The sequence below is a fragment of the Corvus moneduloides genome, chromosome 13 (genome assembly GCF_009650955.1).
Source record: "Corvus moneduloides isolate bCorMon1 chromosome 13, bCorMon1.pri, whole genome shotgun sequence".
NCBI lineage: Eukaryota > Metazoa > Chordata > Aves > Passeriformes > Corvidae > Corvus > Corvus moneduloides.
The window spans coordinates 3707215-3726119 of NC_045488.1; the positions used below are offsets into that span (position 1 = coordinate 3707215).

The 18905-nt window shown below is 41.2% G+C and overlaps 1 protein-coding gene across 6 annotated transcripts in view; it reads left to right on the forward strand.

Moving 5' to 3' along the window:
* The window catches only part of ADAMTSL3 (ADAMTS like 3), a 179650-nt gene that overhangs the window by 4950 nt on the left and 155795 nt on the right, over nt 1-18905 (forward strand). For 3 of the 6 annotated variants that reach the window (XM_032122889.1, XM_032122884.1, XM_032122887.1), the window contains exon 2: nt 2674-2765. In XM_032122889.1, the coding sequence (XP_031978780.1) occupies nt 2674-2765 (92 nt within the window). Of the gene's footprint in view, nt 1-541; nt 681-1295; nt 1418-2670; nt 2766-18905 lie in introns of those variants that run through there. The other 3 variants (XM_032122888.1, XM_032122885.1, XM_032122886.1) reach the window with 3 other exon arrangements.

Consider the following 18905-nt stretch of genomic DNA (forward strand, 5'->3'; position numbering starts at 1 on the left):
TCACCTGTGATCAAGTCCGAAGTATATGCTATCTGCATGGGTATGCCATTTTGGAAGATAACAATTATAGGGTTATAACTGATGTCACAGTGAAAGGACTGTTTAAGTAACTGTGGCAACTGAAATGGATGGGAAGCCAAGCTTTACAGAAAGTGGATACACTTTCAGCTGAGAGGGATTAGAAAAACAGAGGATCGGATCCTTAGCAGCGCTCTTGCCTGTTACACAGCCTATTATCATAATGTACACACTGGGAGGAGCAGCTTGCCTCAGGTGTCAGGGCGCACCTGAGACAGAGCAGCCCGTGAGTTCCAGAGGCACGGAGGAGGCAGCCCGGGCAGCGCAGGTGTCTCTGCGAGGTCGCGGCCAACCTCAGCGCTGCTCCCGGCCGGGCGTGCGGCTCTCGCGGGGCTGCCGGTGCCGGGCTCTGCAGGCTGGTTTCAGCAGAGGGCACTCTGTTCCTAACGATAGAGGAGGCGCCTTCCCGTGCTGGTGAGAAACCTAAACAGATTGGAAAAGTTTCCAGTGCAACATATTTGAACAAACTCTTCATCGGTTATGTTTAGTTCACTGGAGCATATTTTTAACTTCAGTGGCAGGGATCAGAGCCCTTTCTCTACGTGCTGCTCTTAGCGGACTCGACGAAAGTTTGGAACATCAGTGGAAGCCGTGGTGCAAAGGTAGAGGATTTTGGCGGTCCTGTTTAGCAGCTCGAAGCTCAGAGGGAGAACGAGAGCAAAGCTATCGTACGAGACATACTCGTCAGATTTACAGTAGGAAACCTAAAAATATTGTAGAGGGCAGCATGACTGAAGACCTCCTCGGTGCGAGCAGATTTGCAGCTGTATTGTGAGAGTTACTTGCAGATGAGACAGAGGATGGTTGTGGTTTTGGAAGCCGCTTCGCATCAGAAGCAGGGGCTGACTTCACGGTAGCTTTTGCCCCTCGGGGAAAGACGAACCACTCGGTCTGGGGCTGCCGGGGTCCCGGCCCCCGACATCGGAGCGTCGCCAGTGCCTCCGCAGCCAGGGGTGGGGGGGACGGGCCCGCTTGGCCGCCCGCCCGCTCTTGCTGGCCGGGGAGGCAGAGGCTGCGCGGGGGGTGCCGAGCGAGCGGCGGAGCCGGGCCGGGCCGGGCCGTGGCCCCGCGCCGCAGGTGGAGGCGCCCGGGCGGCTCCGGCCGGGGCCGGGCTGCGGCGGGCGGGCGGGGGCGGCCCGCTGCCAGCAGCCTGTAGGACCTTGGCTGAGGCGCGGCGGTGGGCTGGAGCCTGGCGTGAGGGAGGGGCCGCCGCTCGCGGGGCAGGATGCTGCATCCCCGGTGCCGTGACAGACGAGGCTCTCCCGTGCGCCGGCGGTGCCCGGCCCGCTCCCCGCCGCCCTCCCGGCCCCGCTGCGCGCTCCCCGACGCGCCGCTCCAGGTGGGTGAGCTCGGCGGCAGCCCCGGGGCAGGGCAGGGCAGCCCCCGGCCCTCTGCCCGGAGAGGGCGGAGCGGGGGGCGGCAGCGGTGCTGGGCGAGGATCGCTCTAGGGGAGGCTCCGGCGGGGCACGGGGCGCTGGTGCTTGTCCGGTACTCAGGCCAGGCACCCGCACCTGGGAAATACCGGAGCCCGGTGTGTTTGGCCACTTGGGTTTCTCGGCAATGCCTGGACAAGGGTGGGGGGGGGGGGGGGGGGGGGGGGAAATAAGAAGTCTTCTTTTATTGCAGAGTTGATACTTTTGAATGACAAAAGCATCCAGGAGCGCTAAAGATTTTGGGAGGGAGGGGAACTCCAGGATGTTTTTGGAGGGAGAGAATAAAATGCTCCTTTCTGTAAGGAATCTTAATTATGTTCAGTTGACAGGTGCAAGAACTGTTTGGATAGATGCTTTTCCTTTGGAATGCCTGATTTTTTAGAAAGGAGTACTTTATTTGAAGGAGTATTTTGCATATACTGTGGGGCTTGGCTCACTTGTGGGGTGGTGGCTGAGGGGAGGGAGGGCTGTTTGTGTGTGTGTTGGGGGTGCATGAAACTTGCAGGGTTTTGAGATCACTCTTGTAAAGTATGGTCTAATAAGGTGCGTTGACACAAGGAATTAACAGAATTAGTAGTATTATTACATGATGGGGTTTTTTTGGCAATTTTAAATTGGCAAGTCCATGTTGGCTTTGTAATTTTGATGATCACTAAATTGATGTCTTTTTCTTTTTTTTTTTTTTCTGAACTCTGATTAAGCCCTGATTGTTTAGTCTCTGAGCTGTTATGATCAGAGTTTTCAAAGGCAGTGCAAATGACTGCTGAAATCCCAGGGCTGGGCTCTCATCTTTGAGTGGGTGAAAGTGCTGGAAAGTACATCAGAAATTCTATGCTCCTTGGATTTTACATTCTAGAGATCGAGATGGAGGGATTCCCAATTTGATAAATTCTCCTACATTCAGGAGATAATCAAGCTTGTCCCCTATTGCCAGCTTCCCCAAACCTCTCGTTTTGGTCCTTTTCTGTTCCCTAATTGGAGCTGCCTCACCCTGCAGGCTGTGCTCATGGCATGCGCTGCACGCCTGCTGCTCTGGCCAGCACAGCTCTCCAGTGTTTGCATTGCACTGCTTCCAGCAGCCGGCCCAGTTTGCTTTAGTCATTGAAATTCTGGCGGAGCCCACTTGATTTTGTTTGTAACTTGAAACAATTTCTCTCAGCAGAGCCCCAAGGCATGAGGATGGCCAGCCCCAAAGCCACTGGGCTCTCCTGGGAGATCACTTGGCTTGCTTTTGCTCTCTGTGCTCATCTACAGGTAGGTAATGAACTTGTTGCTGTTGTCGTTCCTGGTCCTCTCAGGTGATATTGCTGCACACTTTGCATGGCTGTTTTTAAATAGAAAACTGCTGAAGGGGCTGCACTGTAATTAAAAGGCTCCCAATGAGAAGATTTTCCTTTCACCAAACCTTCAAAGACATCAGTGTGGGAAGTGAACATTCTCTCTCTTGCTCAGTATGTTGTACCTGATTTTACCAAAGGGTGGTGACCAAAGGGAGATCTTGCCAGATGTGTAATGCCATGGGTCTTTCTAGGCAGCGCAGCTGTTCTTTGCCCCTGGGAGTTCAAGCACCTGATAAATGTTAAGGTGTACTGTAAGGGATAAACGTTATAGAAATACCTGGGTAGAAACATCTAAAGCATTTGGAAGTGGGAAGGCAGGGAAGGTGGCCCAGAAAGGTCTTTGCTCCAAGTGTTCAGCGAATACAGGAACCACGGAGGAAAAACCATAGATGCCATCTGATCTATTGCCTGACACATGAGCCTAATCAGTTCCAAGAAGTGAGTATTTCAAGAAATATGGTGTGCTGGCGTGCCGCAGAGATGTTGTTATAGTATGTCATTCTCCATACGGATAGTTCCCACAGCACAAAATGTTTCAAGGATTCTTCAGTCTTAAATACACACAAATCCAGAAATCCTTAGAAAAGGATGGCTAAATAAACTGAATTTTATTTTTTAAAAAATAAATAGGAAACTTTTTTTGAAGCACTGCAGTAGTTTTCAACAAAAAAGTGAAGTCTTTAAATAAAATCAGTGTTGATGTGTTGCACTGTTTGTGCTATTGCAATGTGGAAAAATTGAGCGTGGTGTGCTGGGCAGTATACAAACATACATCCTGATGAATTTTGAATTGAAGAACAGTACAGCAGGCAAAAGTGAAGTCTGAAGGAGTATGAAGAACTGAGGAGGCTGCACTAGATAGCTGAGTAAGCTGTGATCAATTTAGGGTGGACTTTGAGGTTCGAGGTGATGGGAATGGGGCTCCAAGGCATCCTTAGTAGCACAGCTGAGTGCTCTGTGTGCTGTGAGTGATTTGGCAGATGATGAACACCTCCTCTCTGTGGATTATGGTTGCAGCTAACCAGTACACTGGTTACTTGAGTAAAGAACTTGCCATTAAAGAAAAAATTCACCTCTGTATTAATTGTGCAGTAAAACACAGTGCATTCAATGCATGTCTGAGCAGACAGGGCCACAGTGGGATCTGCTTTTTGCCTGCATGTTTCTTGTGCAAGGACAAAAATGTTACAGATTTGCTGTGCCTGTTCAGCTTGTATTTTTGTGTGCAAGCAGTTGAGTGGTGCTGTAATAACCAGCCCTATAAAACACTCAGAAAATAGTTTATGAAGTTCCCTTAATAGTTCTGTTCAAGAAGAGAATAGAAGCTCGGAGAAGGGAAATGTCAATTTCGTTTTTGGGCCTTTTGGTTATGAAGGGACCATTTTTTTGCCTTTACAGTATTTTTCTTGTATTTTTTCTTTCATGTTATTCTTATTGCAGAGCTGGAACCAGTAGTGGCATAGTTTCCTCTTCTCCACGAATGGTTTGGCATAGCTTCACTTGTCTCTTTATAATAAAAACAACCCAAACACATTGTAGTAATCAATTGGCTATTGTGAATAGCTTTATGAACATTTCAATCCAGGTCAAATTTTATGGTCTTGATTGTCCTTTAAAATACTGTAATCTGTTTGGCATATTTGAGTCATTAGCACTTAACCCCAATCTTGTAGGCGGCCTTTTTGCTCCTAAGGTTTAGGTGTTTTATCACAAATTTAGGCACATTAAAGATATTTTATATTATTTAACATAACATTTTTGGTATCCAATAACCATTAATTCTTTAATTGGTTGCTTGGGGCCATACTGTATGGACCACACACAGCCGTTTTACCCTAATATTGTACAGTAACTTCCACTTCTGTTGTTCTTGGCTATTAAAGTGCTTATGTCTGGAGCTAATCAATTAGAAACAATTGGATGCTGGGCAAGGTCACAAGTCTATGTCATATCACTTATGTGCAATTGATTAATTTCATCCTGCTTGAGGCAGGTACAGAATAAAATAATGACCATTTAAAAAGAATGTGGTGGGAATGTGGTATGAATGTAATGCAAAGAAAACTTTAACATGAGAAGTTGTGAAAAAGAGGTAGCTGTTCCTGAGAAGCAATGGAACTTAACTTTGGTTATAGGGGTCCCTTCTGATTCTTCACAGAATGGTAGCAAGCAGTGTGGTGTTTAGCTGGGCTCCAAAATGATCTCTGCCCTTGCAGATGTGCTGTGTCTCAAATTTGACAAAATTATTTTGTCAGTGGCAAATTAGTAGCTATACTAGTAGCAAATAAAACTAGTAAATTAGGTTTCCTAGGACACCCCAGGGAACAGTTTACCCCTGAGCATTGCTGAGCTGCCTGATTGGTAAATCTGCTCTGTGACCAAGAGCAGAGACATAAATCACTCAGGAAGAGATCACTTATGGGTAAGCCTTGGCCAAGTATAGAGGTGACCTTTTCTCCTATGTGCCAATATAAACGAAATTAATGGAACTGCATTAGTCTAAAGCCAGTGGTAATACAAGCAAATTTGTATGTTTTTCTTGAAAACAAAAAAGATACTCCTCTATCAAATGATAGCAGCAACATGGAATAATTAATTATTTCTAAAGATTTAAATGATGACTCTATTCAAAGAAGTTACTGTAGTCTACAGATTATATGTATTTGGGAATGTTAACTATATCCCTAGACTTGAATTTATTGTTAAATATTCGGTAAAAGGCTCCTAATTTTTCCTCACATTGTAGCAGGAGAGCTATTAATTCCACAGATTTTAGGGGATGGTTAAGCTAACAAAGTAGAAGTGTCCAAGTCCAGTTCTGCTATTCTGAAGTGATCTCTTGAGTGCATGTTGTTTCATATTGGTAATTGAAAAGGCAGGATGTTCAGCCTGGTAACCAATCTTTCTTAACCTTGTTGATGGTATTTTATTACAGCATTCAGCTAGATGCTGTTAAATTTGTTATGAAATGTATGCAGGACTGTATATCTTTATGGTCTTACTAATGGATTACTGGCAGGAAGAAATGATGGCTAGCAGATTTGTATGGGCAAATATATATCAAGAATTTTACACATGGATTCATTTTAGATTTATTCTCTGGTATGTTGTTTTCAAATCAGGAATATGCTGATATTTTTGTAGGTTCCTACAATCCAAATGAAACCCTCTACAAGTCAGTACATTTTGTCTCCAAAGACCATGGCTTTGGTAATGTGTGCAGAGGGAATAACAGCAAAGACACCATGTCTGGATATTTAAGAAGCATTAGGTCTTGGTTTCTGTGGAAGGGAAAGTTTCATAGGTCATATATTCATTCAATAAATTGTTGGTTGCTTCCATGATTTATGTTCCTGCAATTCCTGCCTGTATTATGGTCTTTTCTAACTATCTGTGATATTTTGGAAATGCAGGATATACATGCTGAAAACATTATTGTCTTCAAAATGATTCTGCCATAACCAATCTGCCAAAAACTACCAACATAGTAAATGTCTTTAAGGCTGAGCTTTGCAAGGCCAAAAATCTGATGTCCATTATAAGACCTAGTGGACTTGGAGACCATCTTCATGGAAAACCTTTGGATTATTGTTTTACAGTCACTGAATGTATTGCTCACTGATGTCCAGAAAATACATTATGAGCTACGTGCCCTACCACATCCTTAAGTCTCCAGTAACCTTGATCAGAAATATCAGGATGAGATTGGCAAGTCCTGAGTTAAATCTGAAGCAGTTTTCTGTTTCTGTAGGCAGGTGGCAATTCTGCACCCATCTGTAGTTTTGCCATCAGCCTCAAAAGGCCTGTGGTTTCATTCTTAGCGTGAAGATTGAGTTGCTGCTTCTAAAGACAAATAACACATCTGAAACTGTGTGCAAGTATTCTGATTTAAAATATTCATTGCTATTGACAAGGTTGCAACTCAGTGACTGCATTACCAGAAAACTTATGTTTAAGTTTCTGAACGTGCTTTAAATTTATGACTGGTAATGATTGCTCAGCCAGTGCTCATAGAATCTGAACTGCTGTTACCCTCAGTTTACAATCCAAGAGTGGAATTGCCTGAAAAATTGATGCATGTGTCTTGTGACTTGAGACACAAACTATGTATGAATACTTTTTAAAATGTAGTCATAAAAAATTAAAGTCAGCTATGGGAGGTGACCAAGAGTACAGATGTCATCAATGAAGGCATCCCTTTACTCTCCAAGTTATTTGTTACTATGATAATTTCTCATGAAGTTACACTGAAAGTTGGACAGAAATTCTCAGATCAGTTGTATGTAGAGCTGCAAATTGTTGTTTCCAAGACCAGATATCCAAGATTCTGGCACATTTAGAGAAGCCTTAAGAACAGGAATAATATCTAACAACTGCCAGTGGCTTCTAATTTCTCTTGAAAGAGCAGTCAAGAAATGAAGGAATGGCTCTAGGATGATCTTTGGTTTCAGAAGATACTGGAATGCTTAGTCACTGATAATTACTCATTCAGGTCTGCTTTGTGCAGCTGGGTCCTTCATATTCCTTACCAAATTGGGGCATAAACAGCTCTGAGGTGGCAGCTCTGCACGGTGCACCAAATTCTGTTCCTGCCATTGCATCACACAAAATGTACATGATTTGTTGTACTGATATTAAAGCTCTTACTTTTCATCCAAAATTCAAGATTTAGCCATCCAAAAGAATGCATTTTGCTTCAAAAGTATATACATTTTAAAATCTGAGTCCTTTTTATTTGCTGTTACTTCTAGAGCCTGTAGGGTTCACATATTTGTCTTTACCTTCGGTTTTTGGACTTGAAGCTTTTCTTTAAACAGTTCTGCATGTTCACCTGAATCCCCAGGAGCTCTAATGTGGCTTGCAATGAAGTAGTAAAATATATTAATTTCAGTGATACTAGGAGCAGAGTCTTAATTGTGCCTCTATAGTTGTTTGTACTGTAAGTCTCTCCAAGGTATATCATATTGTGCAAATGTTGTACTTTAGTCAAGTCTGTGTGTCATCACAGTTTTATGCAGCTGATAATACTGATGGTAATTTTGTGGCTGTGAACAGTCCAACACAGTCACATTTGAACAATTCCAGTGTAATTCTTATTAGGCAAAATCTCTGCAAAACAGAGCCAGTTTGTGCATGGCGAAAGAATGGGTTTGTTTTTGAAGTACAGTTTGATAGTGAGCACAACATTCCGGAAAGGACATTGGATATAGCCATGGCAACTCTGGAGAGGCTACTGAGACCCACATGGGAGCTGTACAGCGCTGCAGTTCTGATATGCTCTGTGCACTCACTTTATTGTCAGTGATAGACAATAACTCCTTTAGGTTTTGACATCATGCACATACCTTTCCTCCCCATAAGGGGAGCACTTGATATTAGCTGAAGGCTGTAATCTGTCAAGTGCTCTTGCATTTAAGGGTCAGATTTTCAAAATGCCCTCACTCCAGCTTGTAGGAGGAAGGACAGTTCTGTGAGCTCCCTTTTGGATGATGACAGATAGAGAAGGATTTTCAGAAGGGTTTGGGGAGTCTTTGTTTTGATGACTTTCAGTAAGACTTGAGACGTTAAATGCAAACACTGTTAAGTACTCGATTGCATTGGTTAAGTGCTTAGCTGGATTTTTCAAAACAAGGTAAATTTCAATTAATCTAATGGGAGCCAGGCATTAGGTGCCTTAGGCACTTCTGAAAACTCTGGCTAAGTATTTTTCATCATATTTAGCTGATTAAACCAGAACTTCCACCCTTAAAATTCTTTTGAAATAATAGGTTTCTGGTGTGTAGGTACTAGTATTTGAGTGCATATTTGATAATATTTAAGAAGTGCAAGTACAACTGTCACATGTTTATAAAGGGAGGGCAGTTTTTGAGAACTTGGCCTAATAAATCCCTTCCAGGCAGCATATTACATAAAGTGTTTAGCAACAATGTTATTTCTGTTTCTAATTTTGTATTTATTAGATTTAACATCGTTATGGAGGGAAAATGGAAACAGTATTTTCAGTCTGTTTTGAGAAATGTGGTTTCCAAGAATTGTCGGTTTGTCATGCTTCTGGATGCACTAGAAACACAGTGAATGCAAGGCAGCTCGACAAAATTGTGAAATAATATTAAAACAGCATTTATGATTGCAGTTACTAGATTGTTGTTGTATGCTAACTGTTGTCATTGGTGTCCTGGTGGGAGGTCCCAACTGGTTAATGAGGCTGATTTGTAGCATTAAATAAGTGGAAATTTTGTTTATATGTAGAATCATGTATTTCTGTGTTTATGTAATGGCGTTTTTTTCTGTCATCAGGTGCTTTGCCAAAAATTGAAGCTGCTTAAAATTTACAGGATGCATCCTGTTAGTGCATGCAAGCAAAGCAGGGTAACATTTACAGTGTGTATGCGCGAAAGGACCTGTAGAGGCTCACTGCATAGTAAATCAAGGTGTAAAGAGGAGAGTTTTAGCTGCCCGATCTCCTGCCTTTTAGAATCATAGAAAAAAGATGGGCATGGACACACCTGCACTGCTACAGAATGTGAAGAGTGAGGCATTATGTTTTCTCAGTCTCTGGCAATAAGTGTTTCCTGGCCTGCACCTTGCTGAAGCTCTGAGAAGATTGCAGGAACTGGCTTTATTCCCAGCTGGCTGATTCAGCAAGAAATTAACTAACTCCAACCCCCCTGGTTTTGTTGCAATTTCCCTGCTTGTATACGTGGCTGTTTGAGGCCATCTGCTGGGATGGAGAAATGGGAAAGGATGGGTTCTGGTTCTGATAATTTCAGATTTGCCTCTTCTGATGGACATTTTCTTTGCTTTCTGAGCTACTGCAGCCTCTTGTGGTGTAGCAGTGGAAGCAGAAGGCTGAACATCTGTAGACATATAACAAATGAAATATGCTAATATATGATTTGGCTTCCTCTCCTGAGAGCCTTCTCTTATTAGATGTTTTCAAGGTCTCATTACTCACTTGGTGTTTTGTTTTCTGGGGTCTTCAAGTACTTTTAAACTGTTCCCTGGTTGAGTAACATGGATGTTGGCTGAAAAACCCAATAGCACGGTAGTGTCTTCAGTATTGTCCGCTTGCTAGGTGATATCCTAGTTGTAAACTGCCAGGTACATGTGACATATTATGGATTCTTTCAGCTGATCTCATCAACATTTCTTTTGAAAGCAGGATGGAGAATACATCTATCCCTGGAGAGATGGGCTGTGTGTGCTGTATGCTATGTTGGGGATTTTGCTAAAGCCACTAACTGATGAGACTGCTTGAACAGGCTCTGGTTTTGTCCCCTGATTTTATAACTTTATTTATATAAATATAAGGTGCTTTATGTGACTAACAAACTACATGTTTCCTCTAGACTGGTGACTCTCAGGTAAGTCTTTTCATAGAACAGCAGTTAACAATCTTGATTGAACGTTAGGAAATCACACGAAAAGAAGGTGTAAGACAAAGCAAAGAGTTTCATCCTTTCACTGTATGAATTCCTGGTTTGCCTGTGCTGTGCACTGCATACAGTTCAGATCCCTTTATGAATGGGGGGGGAAAGGTTAGGCAGGAATCAGCTGGTAACTTTTCTTTCAGTGTAAGAACTGAGTGCCTTTAAGTAAAACTGCTACAGGGAGATTGAAACAATTAAAGGTTGCTTTCTTCCATGTAATGGTATTTGGCACTCCTTCCCATACTTTTTGAATAGAAGGTTACATGGATTTCAGGGAAGATCCACTCCATAACACTATACAGATGAACCCCAGCAGGCTGGGAAGAGTGAGGCCAGGAAAGGATTGCAACATTCTTGCTCTGGACATGCTTTTTGGGTCCAGTTGTTGGCTGCTGTTGGAAGCTGATAGACTGCATTGTTCCTTGGTCTGAACCAGTTCAGATGTTTTTTAGGTCATTTTGGTGTTTCTTGGGGCTACACTTGAGGATCATTGAGCTAGAACCAATTCTAGATGTACTGTCAGTTATGACTCACAATTTAAAAATTAACAAAGAAGTGCATTCTCCAAACTCCAGGAGTATCTGGAGGATTGTCCTGGACGTAAGAACTTGCTCTAAACCTAAATGGGTGCCTGCATTTGGAGCTTTTTTGTGTCTGCCTGAAATATTTTTTTATTTTTATATTGTTATTAATTTTTTTCATGAAAAAACTTTTAGGATGCTTCTGGTATATTTTCAAATGCTAGAATTTTAGAATGATTTTTAAAGTATGCAAGGAAATTCAGGCTTAATTGCTGGAATAGCTGCTTGTTTTTAAACAAACACTAGTATTTCCTTGAGGAAGATAAACAGAGAAACAGCTTCTGATGTTTTACTAAATATGGCTTGTCTTAAGTTCCACTTTCATGATGTGATTAGTCCTTCTGTAAAACACAAATATTCCAGATATTTTCCCTGCACGAGAGAGCACTTGCCTTCCCCTCAGTGTGAAGCTGCACACCCAAATGCTTTTCCCGTTTCCTTTTCCTCCCTCTTTCAGTTAAATTTGGAACACAATGGGTTTGTTAAAACTATAAGGAAAATCTCCAGAATGCTATCTCAGTGTAGGGGGTTTTACCATGCAGCTGTTTATCTTCTGCTAGGAGGGAGCTATAAATGTACTTTTAATGCCAGGAGTTGGGCTTAAAATGCTGTTAGTTATCTGGTGGGAATAGATTTGAAAATTAGTAAGCAATTAGGTCAGTGGGCAAATACACTTTACTTAATGTTGTAAGTCTCATGGGCCTTTCCAATATCCTGTTAGCATCACCTGTTCTTAACACTCAACCTTTTAAAGCTTTTCCCTTATGCAGTGTGACAACGAAAGGGAAAATTTTGTTTAACTCATAAATGAAAATTAATAATAAAATGTTAATTTAAAAACCCCCGACTTGCATGGTTTCTCCAAGGGAAACAGAGATGTTCTCAGAACACTAAGCTTTTCTTGGAGAAAATTTCTTCCTGTAGATAACCATCTTGAGAAGGGCCTTAGTTGGGATAACAAAACATGTGGGTTTTGTTCTGATCTTTTGAACTTGCTTGAATTATGTCCTTAGCAGACATCAATGATGTATGTGTTTGTAATTGCTTATTTTTCTTGCTGAATTTAGACCTCTGTAAGCCATCTGTAATGTGTCACATAAATGCCACTATTTAGAAATGGGGGAAATGTAGGAATTGTAAACTTTGTTTTTCACTATTTCAAATGTTAAGGCCAATCCTTGAGAGCACTGAAGAAAAGACCTAGTCCTCTTCAGCCGTACTGTTGAGTATCTCATCATGCCTTGTCTGCCAAAAGCTCACTTTAAATCAGTGATAGTATGAGAGCTCTTGTACTCCAGAGGCACAAGATCCTTCATGAGGTTGCTGTGCCACAAGTGAGACCTTATTCTGTAAAATTCAGGCTTTCTGCTTCAACAGTACAACATTCTGCACTTGAGTACCAAGTGAAGTCTGCAGGCACTTTGCCTGAGACATCAGTGGGAGTTTTTCTGGAGTAATACCTGCCTATAGGAAGCAAACTGAGGCTGAATTTAATTAGTGCTAAATAGCTGGCTATCATATTTCCTGTTGTGTTGTGTGAATCAGTCCATCTCTTCATCATAGAACTGCTAAGGACAGATGGCATTTAAAGTGTTGCCTGCAGCTGTTTTCTTGAAAAATGACTGTATTTGTCTCTCTGGGGAAAAAAAAAGAAAAAGTAGATTTAATAAAGATAATTTTCCTGTTGCTTATAAACTTTGCAAAAGTTGAAGTGCATTCCATTTTTTTGCATGTCACTTTTTTACTTTGTGTGTCACTGAAGACCTTTTTATCAGGGGTTACAGTCCATCCCTGCTGGCAGGAATTCCTCTGAACTGCAGTAGAGGGAAACATCAAAACTGGTCCTTAGAGCACGTGCATTGTTTTTCAGGAGAACTGAAACAGAACATGGAAACTCACTTTTTAAAGATCAATGTGGCTTTTTGCCAGAATTATTATATTCAGAAGATGTCTCTGAACCTTTTGAGGGGTTGCACTCTCCTGCTGCATGGTACAGTTCTGAGAGTGAAGAGAGGGAGACACGAGCTCACCACCAGTGAGGAAGACAGAGCTGATTTCTACATGTTAGCAGCATTTTGTCTGTGCATATGAAAATTGACATCATGGTGTAGGAATGTTGACCGTGTTTTGCATTTTGCTAGCTGCACTTACTGGAAAGCATGTGTTTCAAAGGGAGTTTTCAATTTTTATGTCTTTGCTTCCATAATAGCCCAGTCTTATTTTGAATGTAGGCTTGAGCTATGAATAAAATTTAACTCATGGAGTAAGATTCCTCTGGCACAAAATGTGAATGAGTTATGCAAACATTAACCAGTAATGTACATTATTGTACATCAGAATAGTCAAAGCCAACCTTCAGGTTCCACTGTTACCGCTTAAACATGTCTTACTCTGTTTGAGAATGCCTTACTCTGAGAGTAAGGATGCTGAGTTTGGCTTTTCTCTCAAGAAAAGCTGCAGTAAGTGTGGAGAAAGCTTAGCTGGCTGCACAAAACCAACCCTTTGGTTGTGGGAAATTTCCATGAATCTGATTTCTTAGTTCCCGATGGGTCTGTGAAGGAAGGGAGCTGAGAAGTGAAGAAAAAAGACTAGCAGCAAAGAAAAAGTGGCACTAGCTCTTCACCTGGAGAGTAATCATTCAGATAAAACTGGCAAAATTCAATTAGATTATCTTTCAATAACGTGCTGGCTTCTCTCTTCGACCTTCATAATCCAATTAATTTTCCCAGAGTTATACACTGTAGAAAGTTGGCAACCCAAGTTTCCCATGTCATCAACTCTATCCAGTCTCCTGAGAAAGAGTTTTCTGACTGCAACATCCTTGCACCTGTTAGTTCTTCCCCAGCTCTTCCCAAAATCAGACTGCTGTGAACACCTTCATGTATTTATTCCATGTTACTGAAGCAATTTATTGACTTTAATAATGGGATTCCCCAGCTGACAGGAGACAGGCCCAGTTCCATTAACCTGTTCTTGTGATGAAGGACCCAATTCTTTTTTTCAGTGTCTTGGATCGATTTGAAAGAGTTAGACATCTGTATTGTGAGAAATTACATCTGTGTCTTTTAGTGAAATCCAAAGTACCTAGTACCTGTTAAACAGTCTATGCCTTTGCCTGCAGAGAAAAGTTATCCCATTTTCTCACAAGGAGCATTTAACAATCCCAGAAAAATGTAACTCTCTTCTTCAGTGGTGCTGTGCAATATCTCAGTCCACTGCTGAAATGTTAAACTTTGTTCCTATGTGCATGCTGTGTGGAAATATCTGCATGTGTAGCATCTGTGATTGCACTAATGAAGTCTCAGGCAAACTGAGATTGTCTTTAGTTGAGTTTTAGTCTGAACTAAGTTTTAGACAGCTGCAGGTTCCTGATGGAACCTGCCCTGCATATGAGTTAAAGGGCTGCTGCATAAAACAGTGATTTACCCCAGCACTACTTTTAGTTGACAAATTAGACACAATCAGAGCTTTTTTCACAGCTAAATAAGGATATGGGTCGATTGATAAAAATGAGGAATTATTCATGTTGAAGGGTGATGCATTTTGCTAGGCTGAATACCTGCCCTGGGGCTTGCAGTGGCATGATTGGTTTTGTAAAATAGGGACCTGATTCAGGATCTCTTTTGTGTTGGAATTGACTCTTGGAATAAAGTAGCTTAGAAAAAAATCCTGTTCAGAGCTCCATGATTAATATCATTTAGGTCAGAAATAATATATGGAGCACCTGAATAGAAATAAAATCTCGATTTCTCAGGACATTCTTGATTCTAATAGATCTTGCTTTCAGAAATGCATTACTCTGTGCAGGTATTTGTGTTGAAACTTGTCAAGTTCTGTTCCTTGATACTTGTTCTATTCAGCTTTTAAGATGCTGGTGTGGCTCACCTGTGTCCATTCCTCTTGCTGGAGGGCTGCCCTAGCCAGTGCAGTTTCCATGGGCTGGCAGCACCAGAGGATCTCTGCTGCAGAAGGGATTTTTCCCTCTGTGGATTTGTGGGTGAGGTACTCAGCTCTTCCCCAAGGCTCTGGAGCTGCAGGGGCCTCTCAGTGGGATCAGTGCTGGCTGCTGTGAAGGGCACATAAGAGCTTGTGTTTTTCAGAGTCATGTAAGCTGAATGGCAAGGCTCTCACCTAGCTGTTATTTTCCTACATCTTGGTAATGTTTACTTTATTTTTTTTATTTGCCAACTGCAAATAATTTAATGATTATTCTTAATATTTCGTCAGAACATTTCCCCATAAACAGCTGTACTTCAGATATATCTCAAATATTCAACTATTAATTGTCACGATACCTACCTGTGACTTTGTTTATTTCTAGAATCTGATTTCAAGGATGGCAAGAACTGTACAAGCTTTATTGTTAGGGATGAAATTTAAACTTTATTGGGATTAAGTGTTTAATAGTATAATTTGCTGCATGTGTTGCAGATACAAGCTGCTATGAATAGATCCTCTGTAAAAAAAAAAAAAGCATTTGATATGTTATGTATGGACTTAAATCCAATATGTTGTTATCCTTAACTAAAGGAAATTATAAGAAGAGATTTACAGGGAAGGGTTTATTCTATTACCTTTAATTTCTTTAAAACTTTTCTCATCTGAAGTTGAACTTGGTTTCTGTATTTTGACTTTGTTTAAAATGTGCCGTACATAACTTCCTCTGTTCCTTGAATATTATTCTGAAAATAGTACAAATTGTCTGTTTTTCATCTACATGAGAAGATGAAGATACAATTAGTAGCAGTAGGTGGATTATTTATTTAAGTGGGGTGCCCTGATTTTCTATTTGTCCACTCACAGTAGACCTGAGGAGCTGAGCACACGGTTTCCTGTTACATTACTAGATTTTTTTAAAAAATATAATTTCTATACCTTGTAAAGAACTGGGAGGGAGCCTCTTGCTTTCCTACATGTCTTTGACCCCCAGCCTCCCAGGAAGTAGTAGTACAGAGGACACTGATTTAGAGTAGGCACTGGTTTGGATTCTAATGGCTTTTAGGTAATAAAAATAGGAATGATTCTGTGTCTGTAAATGGCAGAAATGAAGAGTCTTGGTCTATTTTGAGATTTAGAGACCATATTAAATCTTCTTGGCATAGAACTTTTGACTGGGAGATTTAATTATTGTCCCATACTTCCTTTTAAAGTGTGTATCTGCTTCTTTGAGGGTTTTATATAAGTAGGTAATCAGGCTTTTTTGGGGGGAAATTGGTTGCATTTTTTTATAGGACAATTTGCAGTCAGTACCTTTGTTATTAAAGCTGGAATAACTCAAAATGAGGGAAATTGCTGCATGCATTATCTTAACTCTAGGAAAGAAAAATCATATAGGGAAGGGATAAGTCTCACTGAGTCATTTTTGAATGGTTTTCTGCAAGAGGACAGAAAATTTTAGCCCTTGTGCAATGTGTAGGATTTCCTTCTGCCTTTCCACCAGGAACTATAAAAAGGTTGTATAAAGACACAGAATAATTACAGCCTGAGTCAGGCCAGCAAATTGGCTTTTTCACTATAATCACGATAAAAGAACATCTTTCCTGGCCAAAAGGACTGGGCTATGAAATAGAGATGTTCTGGACTGATAATTCCAAGTACAGCCAATCTTGCAGAGAAATACACAGGTTAAGATTAAATTTGGATCTTGTTATTTAAAATGGATGCTGTTTAGGCTTCTTATAATAGCGTTTTACTCTGTGTAGGGTGCAGAGGAAACCAGGCCTGTAAAAAATGCAAATGAAAAGAGGAATACTGCCACAGATAACTCCAGCATGGCTTAACAGTGAGACTCTTATTGTTTGCAGCTTGCAAAGCAGCAGAGGATGTGAAGAAATGTATAATTATGCAGGATAAGAATAGATCAACTGAATCAGTAAGATCACAGTATTTCACACCACTGCAAGTTCACCAGCGAAGGTTCCAGTTTCAGTAGTTTCTGGTGTCATGGTTGTCTTTAGGCTGAGATGTCATGGATGTATAGGGCAAAAGGAATCTTCTGCAATTAAATAAAAGGGCAGATGAATTTATTTCCCTCCCTTTGCACAGTCCATTGTTCTTGGATTCTGTCTGTATTTTGAAAAGTCTTAGAATGCTAAAGACAAACATATGAGAATCTGGAACCATGCTAAAGCTTTAGATACTGAGCTGTTAGGGTTGGCCTCCGAGCTCACATTAGCTTGTACTGGCAAACTAAGAGCTGACTGCGGATAAGAAAATTCAGGGGAGGTTATTGCCACAGATCCTTCCAAAAGTGCTCAGGAATAGTTGAAAAATATTCTGTAGGAATAGTGCCCCTCTGTAAATCTTCAAAATTAAACTGTGCTGTCGAGAATTCTGTTTAACCTTAAGTGCAAATGGTAGTGGTAAAAGAGCAGCTGCTAGATATAAGAGCGGATGATCTTGCACCACTGGTTAGACATGAGGCATGTACTGGGGACTCCACATTCCCCCTTCCCCTTGCTGGCTTTAGAAGTAGTGAGCAGAGTATCCCATGTCCTACAAGAAGCATGACAGTTTTTCAAAGGCAGGGTCAAAGGGAAAGGAACAAGATTATGTGTACTCTTTTAGAATTCAGTATATAAAAACTGCCTTCGAAAAGCTTTTCCTTAGTAGTCATCCTACTTCTGAGAAAAATAGTGGTGTTTTCCACTTGGCTGGAGCAGGAGAGGCCGAAGGACTCGCCTTCTAAAGGATGTCCATGGCACTTAGAGCTGGTGGCTCATTTTGCATGCAAGGCAGATGTGTGAAGAGATTTGATTGTACCAGCAGTAACAATAAGTCAGTTCCTCCACAGCCTTTACTGGTCAAAGCAGGAGGGTTTTTCAGTAGCTTAACTACAGTCTCTGCTTTGTGTTCAGCTGTGGATCTCTAAGTTTCAGCTGCTGGTGGATTCAATGAAATGCCAGGAACTTGGTACCTGCTGAAAAGTTATCACCTCCTCTAGTCAGCTTCTTCAAACTGCTGCTAAAGAGAAGGAGACAAGACCATTTATCCTACTATCCATCTGCTATGCCATCGTAAATCCAGCGTGATATTGTGGAGTAAAATTATTCTGTTAAATTTCCTGTAGAAAGATAATCACAATTGGAAAGCAGTGCATGACTTATGACATGTCTCAGCTTGTCTGTCCTGGGAACTATCCATTGTACGTACACATCTGCTTCTGTACACCCACACAGGATGGGAAGATATTCCTCCACAGGAAGGTCTTCCGTTCCCTCAGAATGCAGGTGGTATGAATTGGCAAATCATGGATTGTGGATGTGGGGGCCAAGTTCCCAGAGCAGCGCACACAGAGTGAAGCAATTCACTCAGCTGCTCGGATGAGAATACAAGATGAGTGAGTAGGAATACAACCACGTGGCCCATCTTTCTGTGTTCCTTCTGTGATAACTGTTTCACTCACTTATACTTGCTACTTGCTGCATTTGAAATCATGACCATTAGAAGACTAAAAATGCTATGTAATGAGATCAGTCGCAAGAAAGATACCTGGTGTTTAAAATATTTAAAGAAAATGCAGAGCCTTTAATAGGGCATCATACATTTTTAAATTCCAAAACTCTAGACAATGTCTTGCCTTTGAATTACAGATGTTCCTAAGTGCTGTCCATTTTTTATCCTTTTTTTTGTTCATTGAATGCTGTTCTGTAATCACCTGGATAATTTTAAAGTTGCTTAATGAAATTTCTTTGCTGGACGTGGAAGATGGGTGACCAAGTTGTAGTATTGAAACTATCCTGATTAGAGCAGGCACCCTGTTCTGAATTAGCAGTTTCTATTTTCATTTTATGTCTGACTGGCTCAGCTGTGTCTTTTAACATTTCAGCAATTCTGGTTCATTCAGAGGATTTATTTCATTCTTTCCAGCAGCAGGGCCTGTGTTTATCTTTTCTCACCTCAGTAAGAGCCCTTTCTCCTTCACCATATCAGTCCTCCAACATTACTGTACACATTGTATAGAAGAACAAAAATGAGTCATTAAACTAATGACCATTAGTCTTAACAGTTGTCAGTGAACAGATGCCTGCAGTGCCTGTCATG